This window comes from Acanthaster planci, linkage group LG03, assembly GCF_054643075.1.
Source record: "Acanthaster planci isolate LZ-2023a linkage group LG03, COTS_SCS, whole genome shotgun sequence".
NCBI lineage: Eukaryota > Metazoa > Echinodermata > Asteroidea > Valvatida > Acanthasteridae > Acanthaster > Acanthaster planci.
In genome coordinates this window covers 6539315-6566956 of record NC_141779.1, presented here as the reverse complement: position 1 = coordinate 6566956, position 27642 = coordinate 6539315, and the positions used below count along the sequence as shown (strand labels likewise).

Genomic DNA, 27642 nt, shown 5'->3' with positions numbered 1-27642 from the left:
ACAGTATGAATGAACCACAACATTTTCAAACGTGATTTTGATCGGGTAATTGCTTCGAAATATAGAACAGCAAATGCTAGCTTAAAACTTGTATTACACATGTGCTTAATGTTTCTTCCACCTTGGTGGTACGATTGTAAAATAATTGCCTTTTACTACCGGCTTGTATTAAATCCATTGACTTTGCGGTAGGCCGATGTCATGTGCGCTCCAATGGCCTGCGCCAATAAAAAGCCCAAATGAGAGCTGCCAACTTTTACAAACTCATTTTAGTATTCAGAAAAGAAAAAAAATTTGGTAGAGAAAATTTGTATTTTTCATGCGGCACTCTCAGTGAAACACTGTACGTGAAAATCAGGACTTTTTTTGCACCGCACTGATTGTTCACATTGCAACAACAGCAATGGTAATTAAAAGCGAGGATGAAATTTTCTTTCGGAAAGTTGTAATCACAGTGGTGTAATAAATCACTGGTATCAAAGATTGTGCACTTCTTACTTTACGGATTCCCGGCCCGGCAATGGACATCGCGAAACGCCATCCAAAAAGGCGAGACCATGCAACCAGCGTATATGCATTAAACACCTAGTACCACCATGTCACGCGCTCGCAAATAAACAACTGTGATCCAATAGACAAGACATTCAGTCATTTATCGATCATATTTTGCCAGCTCTTAGATGCGTTGTGCACGTACAATACACGCACCACACTCAAAAAACAAAAACAAACAAAACGATCCGTTCATCACAGACTGGAATTTAAGTCTATGGAATGTAGTGAGAATTTAGGTTCAACAATATGCTCCTTACGCAGTTCTTCACGCTATAAAGTCACATCGTTGTACTTCTCGCAAAATTCTTCATGCTTGCGTATTCCGATGCCCCTGTGTTTTCTTTATCGGGAGCAACTGAACTGCAAACAAGCCAAGTAAAATCACACATCGGACTTATCGATGTGATTGACGCTTATTATCGGGCTTCCTACTTCAGTATAAAGCTCGTACGCAATAATGCCCTCATTTTAACAAATTAAAGCTGTATTTTTAACATGAATATCGTAATGTCGTATTCCTGGTGAATTTCCATGTGAAAATCCGTACTGGTTGGCAGCTCTGCCAAAATAAACCAGCATGCCCACTGATGATACGGACCAGTTGGTCAACTACGCATAATTTTACAGTGTTTTCCTACCGGTACCCCAGGCTTTTGACGGAATGGCGAACACTCATGTTCAACATCAAGTGACTGAATTTTTATAATGGTCATTTTATTAGTATCTCTATAAGCCAGTTTGGGACAACAAATATCAGAAGTATTTCACACACATGGGTGGTGGGACACAAAGGCCTTATTTTCCATCACTGCCCAAGAGTTTAATCCCTGAATGTGAAACCTGCAAGGACGCTTCTTGCAAAGTTGAAGTCAACGAGTGACTGTCCTTTACTGTGTTGTTCGGTATATCCTAATGCTTCTAATTTGGTTCTGAAAGCAGCCCAAACGTCCGCTAATTTTATTATTAAAACAACTGCATAAAAACAAAAAGAGAACCACGGTTATGATTAAACAGACAACAAATCAAACAATAATCACAGAGGAAGAAAACAAGTGTTATTTATGAGAAAACCTAGGATGGGGACATTAAAGGAAAATATTTAAATAGAACAGCAGAAAGTAACAGGAAAACTTAAAAAGCACAGTTGAATGCACAAAATAGATACGATAACTTTTAATTATAACAAATTAATATTGTAACCAGGAAAATCGTAGCGGCTCCTTTCCCCACCGCAAGTTGTACAACTCCACTCAAAATACATGCAAGGTCCAATTAAAGAGGGTGATTGACACTGTGCTGCAAGTTCATCAGGTTGATTGACATTGACCCAGTTATCAGGTCTGCTGTTGAGGCTCCATTCCAGGATCAAAGGATTTTGCAAGAAGCCGCTAGAATTACAAATAGGGAATATGATTTGTTCATCTTTGATTAGTGGTACTTTTTGCGAGCTGTGATTTGGGGATACTGAATTCGGCCGTCGCAGACTAGGGTTTTTACGTTCAACCGCCAATGTGTATTCTTGTACATATATTTGTTTACGGGAATGGGGAAGAAGCAGGTGTTTACGGAAGAAATAGGTCGGTTGTCATTGTCCTATATGGAATATTCCGAAAAGGGAAAGTCCACGTCAGTTGGTGGGATAGCTCTTCATTTGTACTGTTTGGGTTGTTGATAATTCTTTTTATTCTCTCTCTCTTTTTTTGGTTTCACTGGCTGTAAATTCATATTTAAAAAATTGGGCCCAGAAATTTGGAATGATTTATGGATTGAGAGATTGCGAAGCACTTGCTCGAACCGATTCACTCGTACCCACCGCCCGTGCAGCGCGTACTATATACTGTAGCAAATTCAACCCACCTTCACTTTACGTACATGGCTATTGCATGTGTACACGGCTTTTGAATGTATACACGGCTACTGTATGAATGGGCCGTTGCCTCCCTTTCCGATTTCAACGCTGTCATGGAGACATTTGGGGTAAACACAAAAGCCTGGTAGAACATGTACATGGTACTAGTGCGTGCATCGCGGCCAACGCGGTCGGGTCGAAGTGATCGAAGCAAACGTCATACTCTATTTCCATTGCTATACGGTGTTTGCTGATGAATTATGAAAGATGTCAGAACGTAATTTTTCTTCAAATAATTTGCTCCCATGCGTGGCCGAATTCATTCGGCAAAGGGAACTGATAAAGGCCACGCACATTTCTTCGGATCAGTGTCAGTTGTCGTTCGTTTCCGTGAACGGGATTGATGCATCTCCAAAATGTCCCATGCGTCCTGACCGGCAACCATTATCTGGTAAGTGGTTGGCCTATGCAAGAATTATTATTTTATGACAGTTGTGATATTTTATGACCGTTGTGATAAGTTATATTCATTTCTTCAACCTTGCCCTTTCAAGTCTTTCAAACATACTCTCGTATGTGAAAACAATATTGACCTAGGCAAATAAAATGCAACTTACTGGGGCATGTACATGTTGGCCTACACGTAGCCTACAGTCATGGCAGTAGGCCTAAATGTCATATGTTAATACTTGTGGTTCTGATTTTAAGAAATGTTTAGGTTGGCTCTACATGCTCTAAAAGGCCCCATAAACGTAAGTTCATTACGCCAACCCACGTCATATTTGCTGGCCGCTTAGGGACCAAAAATTAAATTAAATTTTGTAGTCAACATGCTGTAGGCCTACACATGTACCATACTCGCATTTCCAGAAAATCATTAGAAACTTAAAAACATTTGAACTATTTAAAACACCCATAAGCTCTTCCTTTGCTACCAGAAATTGAGGTACAAGTGCTTTAATTTCAGCCTCTAAAATCAAGGAAACAAATGTCACAGTGTACCGACACCAAAATTCACCAGCCCCCACAGTTATGGAATCACCCATTTTGTATGTGTAGTCGACATGCTTTTGGCCTACACATGTACCACACATGTATTTCCAGAAATGTAATGTTCATTTAGGCTCTCCATTAACCTTTGCACTAGTTACAGGGTGTACGTAGACACCCTACATACACCTTGTGAGGTACGTGGACAGCCCTACATTTCTGGAAGTACATTGCATGTATTGTTAATAAATGCCTAATTGTACTTACCTGTGGCACCCCCCAAAAAAATGCTGCTTGCCCACACCATTTTTTCTTAGTCAGATGATAAACTAATAATTTATATTAGAATTTTATTTTCTGTGGAAAATGACCTTAAAGCTTGAATGAGTAACAGACAAAGTAATAGGTGAAAAAACAAGGCAGTTTTGTTAATATTTCCTTAAATCTCCAATCTCTTTCTTGTTTAGGTCTGGAGAACACAGTTACACTTCCAGTACAGTCTAAGAGAAAGTCATCTTCGCAAGTCAGTGTTTCAGAATCACAAATACAAGTTGAGAGAGGTCGCCCTCCATTGAGGAGCTATTTCCTGGCATCATTGAGGTAACAGAGACCTTCATTGAACAAAATTGATTTGAGGCCCATCGCAGACGACAAGAGACAGCGGGGCAGTGTGGAACAACACTAAACAGCATACGTGATCACCTTTTCCAAGTGGTTCCTGGCCTAAAAGATTACAAAGGAGATTTATGTAAGTCATTTTTTCTCTAAATGGGTAATTCTATAAATAAGGGTTCCAATTTTGTGACATTTTGGTCTCTCCATTACACATGAAATATGCATTTTTTTTGTACCTAATATTATAACAACTTTAATAATGAAACATTAAATTATTTACAAAAATACTCAATGATTTCACATGTAATGGAGAGACCCCACAATATCCATTGAATCATTGCAGAACAGGTACTAAGCAAATCAAATCAACTCATGCGGGAAAATGTAATCAGGAAAAATCCAGAAAATTATTTTAACATTTCACTTCAGATGTAGAAATACTGCTGCTGTTACTGGCATGACACCATAGCTTTACTCATGAATATGGAAATTCTCATTAGCATAAAACAAAACTTGCAATTACAGCCCATAGCTTTTACGGATTTGAATTTAATGGATAGTGACATGAGAAATAAGTTGTTTGGCATGATTTAAGGGAATGAAAACTGTATTACACCTATCTTTTAATTTGTTGAACATTTGTTTAGGATAATTGGTTTCATTGTGATTTTTTGCAGCCTTATCCACCATCCGCAGATGGATGACAGCTCCAAACAAGCTGAGGACTTCTGCAAAAAACTACAAAGGAGTTATTGATGCTAAGGTCCCAGCCAAGATCAACTCCAGGCGAAATCGTAATGATAATGAACATTATTACTCAGCCGGAGTGAAATATGCCCTGGAGGCATGTAGCAAAACATCGCCATCATTGCTGATGATTTCAGTTGACAACAAGAAAAAATTACGCATAAGTTCAGCCACAACAGCAGTAGACAGGAGATGTACCATTACACATATCTTTCCCTCCAATGACACACCCAATTACTGGGATCATGACTTTCCGAACCCTGGATATCTAATTACGCCAGCTGGATATCTCATGATGTCTCCCCCAGACCCTCCTCAGATGACCCATGACAAAAATGGCCGAAAAGCTTACAGGTAACTTTTTAAAATCTTGTTTAGAAAAGTTCTCATTTGAGTCGCCCAAAACAAAGCTAAAAGCCACTCAAGGTTAAGGGTTATAAGCAAGACAATTGACACATGTTCACAATCTTCTTAAACTTATCAACCGAGTCAACCAAAGTGTAGTGTGGGGGGGGGCTATTAACATGGCTCTTTGTTCTGCAATATGATATCTTAATAGTAATGTCTTAATGCTGAAGTAACCTGATTATGAAAGCAGGTGAGTGAAGGGAATTTAATTTATAATTAAAGAAAGTGCATGTATAATCCTGAATTTTGTTTCTTTTTTCTCAGCCTGCCTACTCGAAGTGGGATCAAGGTGATAAACCGAGGACCACACTCCAAGACCAGTATTGCGAGCCATGCAAGCGACTTGTTCCCCCTAATCCAGGAAAGTAAGAAGACTTGCATAACCATCTTGGCCGACGGGGGGTCAGACTTCAATGTCAATCATTTGACGAACAAATTTTTCTACATGAGACTATTCCGCGATCTGCACCTTGATGTTCTGCTGGCCACTACCCATTGCCCAGGGTTTTCAGCCCGTAACCCCATTGAGCACATTTGGTCCGTACTGACAAGGGCATCTGTTTCTATTTATCTTCTGGACCACCTCCCTGGTAAGTCCAATCCAGCCAAGGAGCCAGAGGGAAACATCAGACGAGAGATGGAAAGGGAGGTGTTTGATTCAGCCCTTGAAAAGTTAGACAGATACTGGAGCAACCTCTACTACGACGGGCTAAAGATTGATGTTGGCCATAAGAAGTCGGATGATGAGGATCATCCATACACCACAGCTGATTATGAACACTCCCATAAAGTATTGACAGGGTCCTATAGGAATCTCCAGCGAGAAGAGGATATGTGTGAAGAAGTGCGTTTCCTCAAACGTCACGTAGATCGGCGGGTTGGTATGGTAATTTTTGTGAAATGCCTCCCACCAGATCAGTGTAGCCATTGTGTGAGACATTCAATCATCAATGAAGAGGCTGTCAAACTTTACAGGAAGTTCCCTTCTCCCATCCCTTCAAGCACCCATCCCGGACACTTTGCTTCATTCCCGGAGGTATTTGAATGTAATAATACCGGTGCACCAGATGAAAATATGCCCTACGTCTCCAGTAAGCAGCTAGGGAGATGTCAGTACTGCAAGTACGTGTTCACTTCTAAGACAGACCAAAAAACACATCGACGATTATTTCATCATCATGGGGAACAGTAACTTCTAACTTTTTCTGGGAAAGGAGTGTGTCAATGTGAGATAGAAAATGAAAGATGAGCAATCCAAAGAAGGGGGACTAGTTCCTTTTTCTTGCTTATTCGATTTCTCTCTAATAAAAGCATTGCCAAAATCTGTTTTTAAAAATTGTAGACAAGTCAAAATGCATAAATTACAGAAAGCATACAAGACTTTTATAAAATCTTTTTATTATTCAGTTAGTAAATATTTTGGTAAATGCAACATCGTTATGAGAATGTAGAAGAAATTTTCCTTCTTTGAAAAAGGAACTTATTGAATGCATTGAAATAATGATGTTGAACTCAGCCCACACTAGTTGTTAATTTTTGAAGACTGTAAAGATTAGGGGTGTGCATTTGCGGGTATTTTTAGAACCGGGTACCCGTTTTTTGTTAACATCGGGTACCCGGGTACCCGGAAAAGAGATTGCCTGATAATGGCATTGCGCGCAACCCGGTGGATCATATGCCCGAAACACGGTTCTTTTTGGTACCTAGGAAGCAAGCAGAACATTGTTCTAAACGTCGGAGATAATCTCTCCTACCTTTTTATCAAATGAAATTGTTATCTTCAGTTTTCAAATTTTGTGTGGGTGTATGAAACAGAAAAACAAATCTTCACGGGAAACGTCAGAAAAAAGAACAGAGCTGCAAACCACCTACATGATTATGCGCGCCTGCAAACGCTCAAAGGAAATGTCCCGGATGCTGCATGACCACGGACACACGGAACGCAGGTGGCGTGCACGAATGGTGAGCGCTGGTCGTGTCACGTGCGGACCAGATCAGTGCTATGTACGTCGCGGGTAAAAAGGCTCAAAGTTTTATGTACAAAAATACCACCGTAACTCGAACAATGCCCACACCATTACATCCACTTATTTTGAAGTTTCTGATTAAAAAAAAACCGCCACCAAAATGCTTCAAACGGCGTTGAAAGAATCGGAAGTCTATATAGGGTCAGGAGTCATCGCAAGTTCATTTCTTTTCTTTTTCAGGATAACTCCATTCCCCTGAGGTTCAAATTGTCGAGATTTTAATGCATAAGTACTTCGACAAGTGATATTTGATTGGCCGACTGTATTATGACTTGCACCTGTCAACATTTCCTTTTTTCGAATGAAAAAATACTTGGATTTGAAATGCTTTAGTACATACAGAAAAAATCATTCCTGCTTTTTTGGTCAATTCCTCATCCACAGTTCCGGTGAATTACTGAGGAAATTCAAGTTGCTATAATTTAAAAATAATTTTGAAACGGAATATTTCTTGGTATAAAACTTAACTAAACTGGTTCTCTGACTCTTTGGGTTTGTAGCGCACATTTAGTGCTTTGATTATAAAAAGAGGCCGATCAACCGCACAATTTGTGTGTGATCGCTACTTACCGCACGCCGTGTGGAGTCCCAGTACCGCAGGAATATTACACAATCCGCTCTCGCTTCGTCGTCAATCCCGACATAAAGTAATTTTCATTCATATTGTTTTATTTGACAAAAATATTCTTAATTCAAACAGTAAGCACTACTTATTCTGCACAAAAGTCATTTAGGCCGACAGGGTTTGATAGTTACAAATACAGTCATGCAAGTGTACATCAACAGCGCTCCCCCCTCATAAGACAAAACTCCTTCGGTCTCTTGTTCATATAGGTTTGGTACAGTCATTTTCCTAGTTTCGGATCGCGAAAATTATTCAGTAAGACTGCAGCTAAAAAATCCTCAAATTCGAGTGAAATATGGTCAGAAGTCAACTTTGTGTTTTGGATATACTTCAATTTTTTTTTTCAAAATCTAAGCTTTTATATTTGGATTCACAGGATCGATCGACGAAAGTGATGATGACACCTTTCCTAGGATCGGTTTAGGATTGAGACAAAAACGTCTTCACAAATAAAAAGTAACCACACGAAAAATCCATTTTCAGCCAAAACCATTGTAAAAAGTTGCTTTTCTAATAGAGAATCTTTTAATTTTGAGAAAATTAGATGAAAAATAAGAATTCTAATGAATTAAAAAGGTAGAAATTGCGTACGGTTTGACTCGACTTTTAAACTGTACAGTGAGCTATCAACGTTATCCTCCCCGCGCCGCACAGTTGACGAACCCATTACGTCACATACATTTCTGCTGCGCCCGTGTAGTTGAGTTCGCAACGATTTTGCGTGGTAACGCCGCGCGATCCGAGACTGGGGGAAAAGCTTGCAGTTTTCGCTAAATTAACAAAAACGGAAACTCTAAAAAAGTCATTTTAATTAAGCGGACATTAGATGCAAAGGTTTATATGACTATTCAATTTAAAGAAATATTTAAAATCACACGTTGCGAGTGACCTATCGCCGGTGAATTTTAGTGGTTTTTCGCTCTTGTGAACTAGGAAATTCCGGAACTAGGAAAACGACTTGCGGTGCAATGGGTGGAATGGGTAACAAAATTAGCTGGCGATCTCCGAATTCAAGTTTCATGTATGACCCCGGGACCGGGTTTTCATCGGCACGGTGGTTTTCCAGGAAGTCTGTCCTTCAGTAAGAAATTTCATAGACATTTTATGCATGAATGTTTGTTCCTAATTTATTTACTTTTTTACGGGTACCCGGCCCGGAAAAATGGAACCGGGTTTTGAAATCGACGGGCGGGTACCCGGGTACCCGGCACGGGCCTAGTAAAGATATTAATATATTGCAGTTACATGTGCAAAGCTGATATAAAACACATTAAGGGGATTGCCGTAACCTTGTACTTTCTGATCATGATATTTTCAGTCCATTTTCAAATTTAAAATGCAAATAATGTATAAAATTGTCAAACACTGGCATTGAACTCCGCCCACACTATTAGTTAATTCATGAAGACCGTGAAGACATTAAGTTATTACAGTAACATAATCAAATGTTTCTCCCCTGTCCGATGTTGAATATATTTAGAGTTTACGACATTTAGCATTCACACTGTCTCTAAGCTGACGAAGTTCTGCTCCTGATGAACATCCAGGGTACTCCTTTTCCACTTGAGACAACAGGGCCTTAAATTTATCCTCTCTGCTAAGGGCTAGTTTAACAACAGGTCCCGATTTACTTTGAGCGACACCACCGTTATATGAGCGCTGTAACAGTTCCTCCCTGGAGTAGAAGATTGGTAGCAGCTTTAGCAGGAGCGCACTAACACTGGTACTCTTGAAGAATACGTCTTCATAGACCCGTTTTTCGATGGCAAAGGTTGCTATATCCGGATCACCGATGGTCACGATACTGCTGTTGGAGTCAGGTGAGATGTAGGATGGATGCCGGCGGCTTTCTCTGCACGGAACAGGATTAGGAACTGAATTGTTCGCAAGAAGTGCAGCTGTTTGGGCCGAAATATTGTCCTTGAATAACTCACTAAATGAGAACTCTTGGGAGAGTTTTGCCAAATCGGATTTGACCGACTGAACCTCCATCATGAGCATTTTCTGGTTTGCCTTTATCTCCTGTAGCTCATCAGTCGGTGCAAACAAGCTGTTGAGAAAGTCACTTGTTACTGATGTATCTGCTCCAGCCGGCTTCGGGGAGGGAGGCGGAGGTGACATAGCAGATGGAGGTGATGGGGGAGGTGAAGATGAGGGGGCCGGTGGAGGCAACTGGGCAGGTGGAGGCGACGCAGGTGGAGGCAACATGGCGGATGAAGGTGACATGGCAGATGGAGGCACCAGGGCAGGTGGAGGTGATGGGGCAGGTGGAAGTGACAAGGCCGGTGGAGGCGATGCGGGTGGAGGCAACGTTGCAGTTGGAAGCAGCACGATGGGTGGAGGCGATGGGGCACGTGGAGGTGACGGGGCAGGTGGAGGCGTTGTAGGAGGTGGAGATGATGGTGGTCGACGCTTGGCACTTTCAGGTCCACTGTTTGCTGACAAATCGCTGAGTTCCACCTTGCCTTTGTCCCCTGGCTTTAGAAGTGAGACGAGCGGTTCATCATCAGAGTCAGTGTCCTGGTTGGTAGAAGAACCTGAAACAAAGCAGTGACCAAATTTGAAAATATACCCTTAAAGTATGAAAGTAACATGGTACATGTACCATCAAAAACAAAAAGGGGACTTTTTGTCCGACACTTCCGTTAAAGTACTCGTAACTTGGGGAACAATATTTCAATCCATATCCATAAATTTGATATACCTAACAGCTCAACCGTATAGATTACAAGGCAAAGCATCCATCTGGAAACATAAAATATCTTGTGTGGTAAATTTTGCGTGTGGAGCTATGCTGTTAACCATCAATTGACTACTTCCAATCGAATGACTTGGATAATTCATTTGTACATTTTGCAGGCCAGTCATTTGAAACAATGTAGGGTATATAGGAAGCTATTCCAATCTTTGATTTTTCTAGGAAAAACTTGGGTTGAAAACCCTAGTTCTTGCATAGATTTGGCTGAGTTCGGGTTTAAGACCCTGAGTAGAATGGATACACTTATTGAAGTGAAAACCATGTGAATTGCAACTGGATTCGAAAAAAACAAAAACTGAGTTCAACGAGTCATAATTACAGCTTCTTAATGCCTATGAGAAAGCTGTCTTCTGTTTTGAAGTATAGAAGTATAGAAAAAGAAGATAAAGAAAAGCAAAAAACTCACCAGGCACTCTGACGATCTTCGCTTTGTAGCAGCCGGATTTATAGGTGACTGGCACCACTGCATCAGCGACGATATCGGCATCCTTACAATTCAGCCTTCCCCTTACTACATCTTCCCCAACTCCAGCATATCTCGCTGAAGTTAACCACGTAACAGTAACTTGATTATGCATTGCTTGAGCTTGACGGTGATTTACGTTGACTTCAGTACTCTACAGATTCGCAAGTTGGAATGCCAGGAACACTTCATTTTGCTGCTTTTTAATACGCCGTTTGGAACTTCTTTGATTGACACTTGACGGGTGATCAGCAGCAACATAAATTATTGCGGCGCATCTTTAGAAGACCTTCACATTGACTTCTGCAAAGCACTGGGCACTTTTGTAAAAAGACACCAATCCAGAAACAATCATAAGCGTATGGTCGCCATTTTCCCTTTGACACAATAGAGCTTAATTAGTTGGCATGGCCATCAACTTAAACATCATAGGCGTTCGTGAGGATGTATTGATCAGCACAGAACTTTTGACAACTTGGACGAACGACGATGCGTCCACCAGGCCTGATGTATTTTGCAATGGGAATACGAAGTCGGCAATTTCAGCGCTGACTGATAAATACATGTATAAATCTGTCTTTAATTAATGCACCTTCCTCGCGAGTGGTATTGTATTTCCATGCCAAATGCCTAGTACGAAGAGTATCAAAAATACGACACATGAGGGGAATGGATATTTCAGAGCAATACATTGGGAGAGTATGACATTACATGTATTTGCTGAAGGTGGGTTTATGCTGCAAGGGAGGCGGGGAGAGAACGAGAAGTATAATCCCAAACTTCTTTATGGTTTATGGTCTACCCTTTTGCAGTTCATTGCAGAAGCAGATCTCCCCCATTGTTTTGGGGAAAATGCTACTGAAATTTTTTTTTCTCAAGGTGACCATGTTCAAAGAATATTGGGTATTTTTTGGAACATTTTTACACAAAACGACTACTGGAAAACTTTTTCGAGGTGACCATGTTCAATGAATTTTGGTTAACTTTTGGTTGGTTCAACATAGCTGAAATATTTCCTAACAAATTCTTGTGTCAAGCTGCTTCCACAGAATGCCGAAAGCCATTTCTTTTCCCCCTTTTTTTAAGTTGAACTATGGATCCGCTGCTGGAAAAAATATTTAATTTATACGGACAACAATCGGATTTAGGAGAAAATGGGGGGAACCTTAGTATTTGAAATGTGTATGTAATCATGGCGCCAGAAAAAAAAAGCTCATTAACTATCTTTGGCCAGTAGTACAGACTACAACGCTCGCAGATCTACTCCCTTTCATAAATCTCTGATGAAATTATGTGAACGTGACTTTATTTTGAATGATGATTTCAGTAGGGATAAAAACGTTTGGCAACATGCTAACGTTGATGCTGGTTTTTACTTTTTACAAAAACGCAAACTCTAAGTAAAGTTGACATTAAGAAAAACACAACCAAATTCACCAGGGTTGCAATATGTTCATCAATTTTGCAGATAAAAAAGAGCGCGAATATCTTCTGTGTCATGTAAATATAGCAGGACGTCTGGCTCGTTACGTACATGTATGTAACCCAGCCCTTGACTTTTTAGTTGAACGTACATAACGGTTGTGTTCAACACATGTACAAAAGTGTTGAAGTCAACATGTCAAATTTAAGTCAAGTCGGGAGTCGCAAGTAATATTTTTTCAAGTCAAGTCGTGCCTCACATTTAGTCACAAAAAGAAATAGAAATGCGACTCCAGTCATCAACACGGCACATCCAGATATTTACCCTATAAATCATAAACTGTCAAATGCACTTTTTTCGTGCAGGAAGCTCTTAAATTTAAATCTTCAGTTTATTACATGAGATTCTTATTAACGTTATCAAAACTTTGTTGGCATTTTGCATTTTTCATCACTCACAAGTCTCAACCAAAAATACTACTTTACGTATACGTTACGGAGATCATTTCCCAGAACTGCAAACCAACAACACAAACAATGCAACCGGAGCAAAAGTATGTTCTTGGGAGCGAAACAGTGACATACAATGTGCGCGTTTTTTCCCCCTTAAAAAATGCCCGAGAAATATTGGAGTCGGTATGCCGGCTTCAATAGAGACAGCTTTGTAATGTCACCGCGGTGGCCGCAGTCAGTTGCTAATTCCTCTGTGGAACCGACCGCGATCACCGCGGTCCGCACGTATTTCAATAAAAATAGGGGCTTTGTTAGTCAGTTGCTCTGATACGTAAAGTGAGCAGGACACCGCAGTCGTCGGCTTGTAACTAAGGATTGGACAAACTGCGGTGACTTCAGTCAAACCGCGGTTCAACCTTTTTGCAAAGCCGCCTTACAGGACATGAAACTTTCTTTCCAGAAAATAATGTCTAAAGATATTGATATTACTCATGAAAATCAAATTGTCAACCTATGTCTTTTGAAAGTGTACACACAGACAACTGACACATCTCTTGAGAATGGTTCAGTACTTTTGTCCGGCCTTTATTATTTGTATACTGACAGTATTTCTGTGTTAATACAAAGGCATGAAGATCTCAATTTTAATTCCTGTGTGAGAACAAGTCAATGGCTGTTGTCACCTGTTATGAGCACATTTGGAGAACTGCTTACTGTTCATCGTCTAGATGCACGCAAGCAAAGTACTCTTATCATATACACCCACTTGGATTTGAAGAAAGCCCTGCACCATGTTTTGGCCAAAAAGCGGTCTGAGAAGGTAAGAAAATGTAATGAAACAACCAGCTCATCTGGTGCCGCGGCATCTTTGATAGACACAGGAGGCAGCTTCATGATGTTGGTGAAGCACATTTTACAAGAGCTGTCATCAGGGTTAAAAGTTCAGTCAAGGAAAATGACTGAATTTTATAAACAAAACCCACTCGCACTTGTAAACTTTCAATATGAGGACTTACTGAGAATGATGGATCCGGTTATCTTCAATTTTATGTCCTATCTGACCATGAATGATCAGGAACAGAAGCTTGTGACAGATTTTCCATCTGATTCATTTATTCTTTCTGAAGCACCAGCTGACCATGCCAAACGACAGTTGCATAAGCGTATTAATGTTGTTCTTATATTACATTTTATTGTTAATGAGAGCAATAACTACCCACTTCACATAGTAATTGCAAACTGTATACACCGTCTGTCAAATTCCACTAAACTGATTTAAATTTTCAACCAGGCTGGACTCTCTGTATCCAGAGATACCCTAGATAGGTTTCTGGAAGAAGTGAAAGAAACAAGATCCAGGAAAACTCCACTTGAGCAATTGGAAAGGTCAACATTTACGATTTTGTCTGTTGATTATATAGATGTGCTTTCTTCGTATGCTGCTGTTACTTCTAAAAGTAAAGCAAGAAGCTGGCATGGAACATCTATCACAGCTCAACAGCTAAAACCTTAAGAGATGCTTTCCAATATAGAAATTATTTCTAAGAATTCCACGGATTTTGATTCTATTCATATTTTTGGAGACGGCTTGTGTTTTTATCAACGAGTAGTAGTGTATGGAGATTTGCAATTTCTGGAATGTCCTAGAGACATGGTTGGTCTTCCACAAGATGTTGCTTATCAGGAAAGAGAAAGTGTCAAATCCTCATTGATAATGCAAGCTGTTTGTGATGTTTTACAACAACATGAAAGTATTTTTGAACTGCTACCTGATGCAGAAAAACAACATCTTCTCGACATTGATCAAAACAGGTCATATCCAGACTTTACTGCTCGCATTGATGATAACAGGAAGCTGGGTACATATGCAGGTCACCTGGAAATTTGTGCTGCATCATATATTGCCAAAACTGCAATCAGGCTTTTCAAGAAAACGAGTAAGGGATACAAGCAAATTGCCAAGTATCCAACCAATCCATCAGTCTTATATTTGTATCTTGTATTCAAGAAAAGTCTAATTTCAGCTATTTGTATGTTCTAAATGCAAAGGCTGATACAGCCTGTAGGGGAGTTGTGCCAGTTCCTGGAAACACCAAGGGCCATCTGTTTACCTAGTGGCATGCCTTATAAAGGTTCAAAGTCTGTAGTATATGATCTTTTTGCCAAAAGGTACAATGAGCACGTTGTTACAAATTCCTTAACGTTGCCCAAAGATAACTCAATAACATAAATAGCTGAAAGAATGAATATCATTTACACATCCCCACTGCCTTTCTGGAGAACTTTTTCAGAATATGCAGATATGCTCTCGATGGATTTTACATTTTATTAAGAAAGGATACTCTGAGGTTACAATATTGTTTGATCAGGTTAATACTCAAGGTCTGTCCCCAAAGTTGCTAGAATGCTCCCAAAGAGATGGTGATCCACAAACTGGAAATGAGTCATTAGATGATATACAGGGTGACACAAAGCTTCCTGGCATTAAGTGGAATGAGTTTCTGAAAACCCCCCCCAAAAAACAAGCAGCTCCTGTGCAACTTCTTGTTAACAGATTCATTCAGATCGTTTCCTCATGGCTCAAGACTCCATGGAAGAAGTTTGTAACTGCAGGTGGATTTAAATCTAAGTGTGGATTCTATGGACTTGAAGTCACTATGGATAAACAGTCACATTTTTGTTTTAGCAACCATGAAGAGTCAGACACCAGAATTTGGCTTTATGTACAGGAATCATCATGTTCAGTTGTACATGTACATGTGTATTCTGTTGATCGCCACATTTCGATGATAGGTCTTCCCTTGGCAATACAGAAAGAAATTATTGTTCAGTACAGAGCAAAGCCAGGAGACAATAAGTTTATTCATACCCAAAAGTTAAAGGACTGTCTAGAAAGAGATCCTGATTTAGTAAGAATTGTTGAAAGGGGCCATGACTTGTTTAAAATTATTCAGGTTGTGTTTATATGTAGCGGTTGTGATTTTGTTTCTTATTTTGCCTGTTTAGGAAAACTGTCATTTTTTAACATTTTTTTCAGTATTCATCCTTTGTATGTGGGCTGTTGCATGGAAGTGGCCAAGGGATTTTATCACATACAACCCTTAATGAAGATTGTGATGTGGGATTACTTTCATTTTACAGATTCATTGGATGTGTATATTTCTGAGCACAAAGAAGCTACTTAAACAAATATTCATCTCCTATTGAACTATTTTAGATTTTACATGTGAATTGCACATCCCAGTACAACATGCATGTAATATTTCTACAGAAAATCAAAAAGGCCACATGGAAAGGCACATATGAGGATGAATTACTGCCTTCAGATGATGCCTTGAAATTTCACTGGCTTCGATCATGCTGGGTAAGCACTGTGTGGGGAAAAGTGTTGGAGCCTGTTTTTATGTACCCTGATTGTCAGACTATGGTTGGAGAATTTCAGATGAAAACAACTCTTTAGACGTACAGTGGGACCCAGAAGAAAACATGCAGCTTATTCGGGAAAATGTACAATTTCTGACAAGGGGTTGCACGTGCAGCAAAAATCAGAGCAAAACAAAAGTCTGCAAATATAAAAAAGCAAATCGTCTTTGTGGTCCAGGTTGCACTTGTAAAGAGTGTCAAAATGCACTTATTTCAGCCTATTCTGTAGATAATGTTGAATATGACAGTCAAGAAAATGACTTTGATAAAGACAGTGGTGAAGAAGACACTGATAGTGAAAAGGACTCCATTTCCCATGATACTGTTTCTCTTGATTCCAGCCTGAGTTATAACAATATTACTTGTGATCATGACAATCACAGTGTTCCTGTAACAGAGTTGTTTAATATATTTGATGAATCTGAAGTAAGTGGTACATACATGTACACTGAAATTGTAGAAGGTGAACAAAGTGACAATGAAATTTAACCAGTTCCTGCCGGGGACTCGGGGATCGGAGATGTATGGCTTATTTGGGTGGCCGGGGTCTTCGAACTCGGATAAAGGAAACAGGGCCCTGTAACAAAAGACCGTACCCCGAATAACAGACCAGGCTGCTGGGCATTACCAACATTTTTCACTCTCAAAAGTGGTGATAACCCAGCTTTGTTTTGAAACCGTATATCAGGGTTTGGGCATTGAGAACGAGCGGATTACCACCGGGGACAAAAGCGCTCCACCACTGCAGCGATGAACCACACAGCACCGCTGCACGCTAATCTGGCCCCTATTGAAAAGAGGTCAGTAGTGCACTAAGCCAGGTTTGTGAACAAAAGACAGTTATACAACACCACACAATCTGGGCTCTGTTTACAAGGCTGCTGGCCTGGCTGAAATACTTGGGCGTCAATGAAGGTACCTGTCAACTTAGAGTAGTGCCTAAAGATTACTTCATTCAACTACTCGGTATGTTATGCTGTGCTAAAAGTAATGTCTTAATTACCTGTGACATTGAAACGTCATTGTAATATTTTCTGTTGTTGAGTACGGGTATGGAGGGTGCAACTTTTTTTCTAAAAATAGTCTCAATTGTTTTTATGTACATGTAACATCTCGGATTGTTTACCTATAAATTTTTATTCCAAAGCAATTGCCGTTCAGCCTGCTCCGGGCTAATGTATTTTATTTCTTGAAACGGCACTTTTATTTCCAAATGCTCATTAGTACAAATAAGTGATGCTTGTTTTCAAACATTGTGAAAGGTGCTATATTTAAAATGGTTTTATTTTGCTGCCGGTATCACTTTTTCTTTCCAGTTCACTTGCCTGACATTAGTACATGAATATATTTTATTTCCATAGATATTTTGCGAATTTGCAACAGTGTTGACATGATGTGGCTTTTTGATGCAATAAACAAAGGTTAAGAGAACAAAAGTCAAATGCCTTCTATGCAACATCAGACAATAAACCAAAATGTGCTTTCATTTATGTTAAGTAATTTTCATTATTAAAGTAATTAAATAATTTTTATGGTGTTTTAAAAAAGTGTGCAGTGTTAAACATTTACATGTATAAGTTAGTTCACTGCAGCTGAAAATAAAGATATGAAATAAAATTTTCTTTAACTGCAGTTAAAAACTAGGATTAGTGTGTGTGGTTTTTTTGGGGGGGGGATTGTAAGTTATCTGTACAGTATTTCTTCAAAGCAGCAAGAAATGTTTCAGTTCAGTGAAGATTTGGACCAACAACCAGAGTGTTTCAATTCGAATTCAATCTGGGTTTGTAGACCAGCTGGCCCTAGGTGGGATGATTTTTCCTCATTCTTGTGGCTTGACACTTGAGGAAAAAAATACATGCACACGTTCTTGTGATGAAGCAAATTGAAGGGAATTTGAATGTTGATCTCTCAACAAGGGGCGCAAAAGCAATTACAATAGAGGGGAGGCTCGTGCTCACCAATTCCATGCTTGAGACATATAAACCGGTCTATTGTTTTATTCAGGCACCCATGTGAATGTACTAAGAGGTGCGATAATCATGCGCGAAGTAGGATACCCGTCATAAGAAATTCCTTGTGCATCAGTATGGCTGTGCTGGATTGGTCAATGAGTGGGGGTTGCCCACGGTTTGACCAATCAAACACACACACTTATGTTGTACACGTACTCGTACAATGAAGATTTTCATGAGTTGATTCTTCTTGAGATTCAAAATTTCTTAGGTGAAACTGACTGTTTCGAGCAGATTTGGCAGATATTTCTGTGATGAGAGATAAGATGAAAGATGTAGCTTTTTGACAAATTGTAAGTTCATTCTGCTGGATCGCGTTCAGAAGAAAAATTGGCATTTTCAATGACCACAAATTCATTACAGTAACAACATTTTTTCAGACATCATGTTTCTCCAAACCAACATTAGAAAAGCAAATGAGTCCATTTTATCACAGCATTTGAATGTTTTCTTTTTAAGTTTCTGCTTAACTCAAAATTTGACCGCCAATCTCATTTAATATGCATAACCGACCCAGTTGTGCATACACAGCAAATAAACGAAAGCTCTTTTTGGTGTGCTGCGCGCTGACTGTAGCAAAATTGGTCCCATTGGATTTTAGTGCTTCATCAACAATTTTTCACCAGATAATACTGTTGGTATTTGGAAATATGTAGAGGATTTAACTTTAGCCGAGAATTGTCCTAGTTCTGTCACTGGTAACCTTCAAATTGAATTAGATCACTTTGTTGAGTGGAGTTAAGATAAAAACTTATGTTTAAATCCATCTAACTGTCAGGCTCTTCTAATCTGCTTCAAGAGAAATCCGCCCATACCAGCATTTACTATTGATCATATCCCACTTGCTTCGTGTCTTCAGCAAAGGTCCTTGGAGTCACGATTCAAAACGACTTGAAGTGGGATCTCCAGATTAGTGATGTTTGTTAAGAAAACAAACAGACCTTTATACATGTTACGCGCACTTTAAAAATTTGGTCTTGAAACAGATGAATTGACAGTTGTTTATAAAGGTTATGTCAGGCCCACGATAGAATATGCTGACGTTGTGTAGAATTCTTAACTTCAAAGATCACGTTCACATTTTAGAAAAGTTGCACAAAAGAGCGTGTACCAGTAACATTATGCTTGGTAATAATTATGATTTGTATCAGGACACTATGGAAACATGTGGCATTGAAACCGTTGCTGATGTCGGCAGGCACATTGTTATAAATTTGCTGAGTCTTTGTCTCAGTGTAAACAAACTGATAACCTTATTCCTCCTTAACCCCTTTGCAACAGATGACAATAAGAGCCACGGTAAAAAATTGAGATCCTCAGCCCGTGTTTCAGCTATTATTCTCAGCCCACGCTCGAGCGAACACGGTGAAGGAAGACATACCCTGACTCTTGTATATATGGTGATTGGCCTTTGTGTATTGCCAAGAAATGAAAAGGCCGAATTTGCATCATAATCACCAGCTTCACAATAGTCCCACTTTTAAAAGAGGCAACAGGAATGTGGAAGAGTGAGTAGAGCAACATGCCACCGAACAATGAGCCTTTTCACTGTGTAATTTAAAGCGTGCAGAGCACGCACGGCCACAAACCAAGAATTTGCCGTTTGGCAGGTGGCCTTCATGGCCAAGTAAGGCTGGAATTCTTGGAGTCCGCTTTCAGATAAAAGTTCTGGTCATCAAGGAGTTAAAGGAAAAATACTCATGTCGGGGAGTTGCATAACTCTCATTCTATTTCTTGCTACCCTGAAGGACTAATAGAATAATATAAAATAAAATGGGACTATTTTAAAAAAAGTTAAATTCACATTTAGAGAATCTGCACAGGCCTTCTTGTGGCTTATGGGATTCATGTAACAACAGAAAAATGAAACTCAGTTCAACCCGCCGATGTACATGTAGGTTTGAACTATTTTACTTGTTTAATTGTTTATTAGTTCTAATAATTATAATTGTGATTAATATTTTTTTGCCTGTTTTTTTTTTGCTGTACATGTACTTTTAATATATTTTCCGTGTATTTTAATTATAATATGTAACATTCTTGTAATTTAGCTTGGGCCACGATAAGAATGAAATAAACTAATTTATGAAATGAAATGAAATGAAATAAATTATCCTAGCTTATAATATAAGTCTGAATATTAGGGTGGCTCGTCCAACAAATTGAACAAAACATAGCGTACCGGTATGTGTACAAACCTTAAGGCACAGGAATGGGCCTGACTGACACAACAGAACTCCAGATCCCTGGCCGATCACCTGTACAGCAGTACAGCATTAAACCAACAACCGTGTGACACCAGCTCAGACTCTAGTCCAGCTGTTTTCATACATGAAGAGTGTATTTGTGCTCTTTTTGTACACTTGTTTTTGTCTCCATATGTACCCTTATCGTACACAAGCAATAATGTACATGTACTACGTGTAGTACAGTACTTTTAGGCACATGACAGGTGTAAATTTTGTTTAAGTCCACAACGTATAGTACCTGCACAAAATGTATTTAGCTTTGCATTTGCATCTAGTTCAAGACGTAAGACAATGAGTATTCAGTTACAGGTACCCACACTCTATGATGTGTGTAGAAGACTGATCGTGAAGTTGACTTGGACCCGGGGAGCTTTTGTTCTTCATGCTTTCTTTGAAAACCAGCAGAAAAAGATTAACCTATAAAATTCTAGAACACGGCTAATGCATAATGAAAGACATTACCCGCGTAGCATACATGTATGTTCTCGCCTTTCATGTTGGAAGCCACAATGGTCAATTTGTTCACGGTTCGCTGTGCCTTCGCTCAGGTTATAAAAATGATACTGCTTTTTGAAGGACGTACAAAATGCAAACCAAATAATTTGGTCTTTTTCAAATCCTTTCAGTCTCCTGATTAGCATCATAGAGATTATTATTTTAATATAATCAATGAAACCTTTTTTATTATACTCTGAATTGTTTAGATATTTATCATTGTATCTATTGTGAGGGAAACTGCTTACTCTTTACAAATATTCTTCATGTCAAGGTGCCATTGACCACTGTCTCTAATCACATGCAGCAACAGCATCCATCTGAGGAAGTTGCACTAGGTTATGTTTGTTCCAGCATGGAGGCTTCTACCATACCACTATGTATGCAGACTTGAAAGAAAGTCTTTTGAAAGAGTGAGGTCATCAGGGGACAAAATATCAGCCAATGGCATTTTAACTTTCATTGACACCATGACCTAATATGGAGTGTATGGGCACGTTTACAGGATGATTGATGCACATAATGCAGCATCTCCTACCATTCACGACACATGTTGACATGTTGCTATATGCACAGCAAACTGATCATGTACATCGTGAACCCAATGTTTTTTTAAATTTGTTTATTATGTTATTAATGTTCAAGAATGTGACACCATAATGTTTCCTATTTTATGTCAATGATCTGACATTGATACTGCAATAGTGCTTTTATGTAACCACGGTAAATGTCACACCAACTGCTTGCAATGGCAGAATAAAATTGGTTGTCAGACATTTTTTCCGACCGCTTTTCCTAATTGTAAAGGAGGATCGAGTTTTCAATCTTGTCCAGTCACTTCCTGAAACTAGTCCCAGCTGCCTGGAGGCCAGGCAACATGTCATGGCAAAAACATTAGCAGCGCCCCCCCACCAAATTTTTTAGGGAGACAAGGCGACTGAGGTCATGACTTTTTTCTCTAACTTTAATCTCTTTTGCTACAAAAACTCTATTCATTTTACCCTCACGTATTATTGTAGGGGAATCAAATCAATACAGACACATGACAGGAAAGACAAAAGTTTCTCTGGAAAATTATCAAGAAGAATGTTGTGCTTTACCAAAAAACATCCTGCAGCAGCCATGTAAAAAAATGTTGCAAGATTACCACTGATGACATACTTGGTGCACAGTGAGGACAGCCACACCATGAAGATAAAATATTCATTCAACTGCATTTACTCATGTGTGTAGCCAATGCAGAGCGCTGCATACCTACCTACATGTACCCACTGCACAAAGATGCCGAAAGCAGCAGAGTGACTTGGAAATACGTACATGTACATACATGTACAGTACATCCCACATGAAATATACAGGTAAATACGAGTTTTTATCAAACTAATACATGAACATACATAAAAATGGGCCAAATGATTATCCATGCAACTCTGCACTGCTTGTAAATAACAAATTGTTGTGTATTGGGACAAGGTTCAATGGAGTATTGTATATTCAGACTGATTATCAGCAGGCACATGACCAAGTCAGCCACAGAAGGATTAATGTCAGTTTGCCCGGCAAAACCCTGTTTTAACCAAAAAGCTCACCAGGCCGTGGGAAAATAAACACCACAAAAGTGACCGCAGAGTTAATGAGCAAGTCTGAAGCTGCATACATAAACATGACCCAAAACAACCCCCATTTGACCCAAGAGGTTTTGTTTTAACTGAGAAGCAGCAGAGTAAAATAATTTGACTACATGTGATGTCCAAAGTTTAACTAAAAAACGGTTATTTTAACTGAGCAGATTTTCACAGTGCATGTGGTGGCAAATAAATATACGTTGCTTTGCTCTGAATATAAATGACACGGAAAGTATCTGCACTTGTATCAGTGATGAAAAAGCTAAGAACAAAAAAGAAAAAAAAACAGCCAAAACGTCAATAAAATACCTTATATTGTGCAGCTCAAATGTCTTCTGAAGATTGTGCATTGAAGCACACATGCCAAAGTCCAGGTGCTCTGGTAGTGAAAGATCATGCTGAGGTAGCACTGCTTGAATTGGAATGTCAAAAACTCCTTCCTGAAAGAACATTAAATGCAATGGGTAAAATGGGTAATTTCAGAAATTTTGGGTCCAAAAGTGTGACATTTGTGTGTCCCTGTTAAATCTGACCTTTGTTATTTGACATGGAAACATCACGGAATTGATTTCAAACTATTGCTCTTTGTTTGGCAGGTCATTTGCATTTAATTCATCACTCTCAGAAATTAGAAAATGAACTAGTAATACATGTAGGTATACCAAAATTGGAAATATCAATGTTTGTTGTGAGAGTTCACTGTGGTTTAAGAACCAGACATTTCATAAATTTTATTCCTTGATATTATGCTTTTACTCAGTTAAGGAGTGTCTAATAGGATGATTTTCACCCCCAAAAAATTTATGTATAATGTATTATTGTATTTATGTATTATAAATTAATATATATTCCAATAAAGTATGTACCTTTGTTTTTTTTTAAAAGAAAGGTAGACTTGTAAAAGTCGGGCAAAATGTCAACAAAAATACCCTGCTTTTCAAAAACAACTTCTATCTTCAGAGAGAAACTGTGCATCATTTTGTAGCTGCTTGACACTCTTTCAATTGACATAAATTTGCTTTTGAAAAATTTTGAATAGAGTGCAGAAATTTGCATTGACTATTTACAGTAAATTATGTAGAAGCACCAAAAAGGAAAAATACACATTGACACACATGTACATTTGATGACGCATTTTTACAATGGGCTGTAAATGGCCAGTGCAAAAATGTCTAGTCTATCCATAAATTGATTGACTGATTGTTTGGCTACAAAACTAATAAAGAAGAAAAGTTGTAAATTCATCATTGTGTCAAGGAAATCAACCTTCTAAGCCTTCTTCAGCTAGAAATTAACATTGTTCAGAGCAAAAACGAACAGCACCCTTTATTGTTCAGGCATGTTAAGTATACTGGATGTGATCATTTCCGATGATGTTGGGCTCATTTGCTGGTAAGTCATCTGCTTCGTTGTAATCGTGTGGACTTTGTATGCCAAGGTTAGTCGTAATTTTAGGTGGAATTTAAACTGTAGAGTAGTTGAAAGAATTGTAGGTTTTCCAAGGTAATGTCAATTGTCCCAATGAACGCTAGAGGGTGTAGAGTCTGGTTTTTTGTTGTTTTTTTCTGCACCAGTTGTCATGTAAATGAGCCATGACGACATTCCTAACTGCTTGTACTTATCTTGAACTCAGTGTTGTGTCATGGTCTGGAACAGTGGATAAGAATGTTTTTCATACTGCCTTATGATTAGCTAGATTTGATTTGGAACTCATTCTTGCACTAGTGCTGCAATGGGTTTGTTCACTCAAACAAGATCCATCCTCTCTGCAAGAGATCACACAATGGGAAGAACCTCAAGAGTGCATTTATCTCCTTTGATATGACTAATCATTGATTTTCTGTTTCAAAAATGGGTATTTTCCATTTTGCCAAATCCCAAATTATACTTTAAAAATTCAAATTCGGTTTCATATCTTCGTAAGCATGAAATAGGAGAGCAAGTTTAAACTATGCATGGAAACCATTTGCCCAACCACATCGCCCCCCCAAAAAAGAAAGAAAGAAAAGAAACAAAAATAACAATATTGTTTGGAAATACTTTGCATTGTTTCCAACCTTTTTTTAAATTACTGTAGTGAAAATTAAAAAAAACAAAACAGACAATAAATACTGCACACCCCAACCCTTGATTTCACACTGGCGTGCGATCGCCAAAAACTTGCTTAGATTAATCAACGGACAATTCATGTGCCACTCCTTGTGTATACATTAAGATTACATACATGTACGTGTACAGTGGTCACAGAGTAGGTCTTGCATGTAACAGTCGTTGATCACAATATGTTAATGTTGGACATCAACCCGCCATTTTATGTGGCAGTTGTGCAACAAAATTCAGAAAGTTACATTAAATCTGAGCCTTAAAATGTATGTTTGTGACTGAAAACTTCACTCTTTATTGAACACTTCCGAGGGCCCATTCAGCTATGGTACACCAAACTTACTAGGTTTCATTTAATTCAAGAAATATGTAATTAGTTTCCCGTTTTGCTGCTGCGGTTTCATCTTTCCCCATGCGGTACTAGCCTTGTCTCAAGGCGTCCATGCAGATTCACAGACTAAATTCCCCACACGTGAAAGAGTCATACGTGTGAGTAAGAACTTGTTTGTGCCTTGATTTCATTGCTAGTATGGTGCGTGTGTGAATGGCTAATGCGTGTATATGTACATATACAATGTGCATACACAATGTACCGTACTGCACCGATATTCTGTGCCGGGCCGGCTGCCGCTGCACACATGCAGCTCACGCTTGCCATAGCACTCACAAGTATCGGCACCGGCGAGGCACAAATGACCCAGTCATGTGGTGGAGTGGTGCAATTTAGCATGTTTCGCATAATTCGTTCATTAAAAGCAAGCATTTGAAAAGGGTTTGATAGGTATTTATTTTTTGTCCTTTGCAGAAAGTTTTCTGTACTTTTTAGGCCATTCTTAGAGGGAAATTTTGCAAGTTCCATTTCAAGCAGTGGATTCCGTTTCACAGTGTTGATTCCGCAAATTCCATCCATTTTCTGTGATTCTGGAAAATCATTGGTTCTTCATTTATCATCAGTTGTTATCACCTGTGACCAAGATAACAGAAACATTGCCACCTAATAGGTCACTTCGTTTTACACGGATCTGGATCTCAATCAGTGATCCCACTGCTGGTTCGCTCCATCCATCAGGCGGGTTTTGAGGTCAGTGAACCAATGACGGATCACTTACTGTGATCCGGATCCGCGAGAAACACACTGGCCCAAAGAAAACAAAGGTTAATAATCAAGATGTACTCCAAGGCCTGCAAATTATACAGTAGATTTCCGTTATACGTGTAGTGCTCGCAAGAGGACCTAACAGAATTAAGCATTACAACCACACAGCTCTATAAACAAGTGGATGAACGCACAACATGTGCACCTCACGTGTGCACATGTACTTCTATGTACATGTATAGATACATGTATCCACATGCACATCATGTATATGAATTTTGTTTACATGAATTGGCAGATGTATGAACAGTAGTTTTCGGAGTACATACCTTGTATCCAGTTATCTCTCCCCCACCTAAAGTGGGTTGAGTCTACTACTGCACACCTACCAGATTATCGATACATATGCATTATTTCCTAAGTCCATTCCTTCCATTTTCACTAAATTTTTGATCACCAGCAGAGCGCCCTCACTCACTCGACCCCCACGAAGGCTGCCGCCATTTTCTACCTTTTTTTCCATATGCAAAGTGTGCCGAAGCCAAGTGGGGAAGAGGGAGGGAGATTGGTAATCTGGTAGGTATGCAGTAATAGACTCAACCTACTCTAGGTGGGGGAGGGGGGAAGAGTTTACTGCCTGCAACCTACACAGATTCCAATACATATGCAGAGTAGCACTGAATCAATGGACAGTGGGAGGGCGAGGACGCACTACCAGTATCTAGCTATCACACAACAAAAGGATTGAGGGTGTCCCAGGTAGAAATTTGGCGGGGTTTTAAACAATTTTCGGGGTGTAAAGGGAACTTGCATCGGAGAGTCCGAGGAGAGGGCACGTCTTGCCAGCCTCAATGATTTTGCTGTAATTGAGTTTGAAACTGCGAGAATCCAGCCAGTTGTGCCAAAGAACTTAATGATTGGAAGCTAGTGTATCGGTGAAGATACGTTCCATTAATGATTGGAAGCTAGTGTATCGGTGAAGATAAGTTCCGACCGATACGCAAGGTGAAAAAAAAAACTACTTGAGACGCAAGATTTCCCAAGAACCAGGCATCTACGCAACCTGGTTCTTCGTGGGTACTTGACTAGCAGTCCGATCCAAGGGCTGGCCAGAAACTCGAGGAACAACTCAGGACTCGGGGTCAAGTCAAGACCGCTGTACGAGAGAGAGTCAGGCTGGTACCTGAAGGCTACTCTGCGGTGAGACAGCCCGAGAGTTCCTGGCCAAAACGTGAACCAGTCATTGCTGCAGTGACAAAAGGATCCTTTAGAATTTTTACGTTAAATTTAAGTTGTGCACCTACTGCGTTGAAAACCCCGTAAGTCCTGAGCGTATTTCATATCGTGTAAGATCAACAAAACTGTAAATATTTTTTTAAAACAATAATAAATTTGTAAATTGGTCTCCGTAAAATAGAAGATCTTGTATCCGGTGTCTTATTTTGCCAGAGAGTGCAAATATCTGCCGAAGGTTATGTCCACAGGGTTGGGGGTAACCCGGGATGTGACAATTGTCTTGGCTTTTCATCGTGGCTTTGTTGATCGGTGAGGGATTTCGTGACATTCTGATCCCAGGACTTATCTGGTGCTCTATCACTTACAAATCTCCAAACTGGCTTTTCACTCTCCAGTCTACGATGCGCTTCGACATATCTGTCAGCTAGAAGCGCCGTGTTCTGAAGCGTACTAGGTTTTCGTTCTTTTAGGTACAGAGCAGGTCCTTACCA

The 27642-nt window shown here is 39.4% G+C and overlaps 2 protein-coding genes across 5 annotated transcripts in view; one reads left to right on the top strand and one right to left on the bottom strand.

Moving 5' to 3' along the window:
- The window catches only part of cfap65 (cilia and flagella associated protein 65), a 340657-nt gene that overhangs the window by 266692 nt on the left and 46323 nt on the right, over window positions 1-27642 (bottom strand). For all 4 annotated transcript variants that reach the window (XM_022246076.2, XM_022246058.2, XM_022246112.2 and 1 more), the window contains exon 4: window positions 23026-23156. In XM_022246076.2, the coding sequence (XP_022101768.2) occupies window positions 23026-23156 (131 nt within the window). The remainder of the gene's footprint in view (window positions 1-23025; window positions 23157-27642) is intronic.
- Window positions 4025-6356, top strand: LOC147799584 (uncharacterized; the record flags this gene model as incomplete). Its single annotated transcript, XM_087133966.1, has 3 exons — window positions 4025-4142; window positions 4687-5110; window positions 5429-6356. Coding segments are annotated over 3 exons (1470 nt in total), but the record flags the coding sequence as incomplete, so codon positions are not given.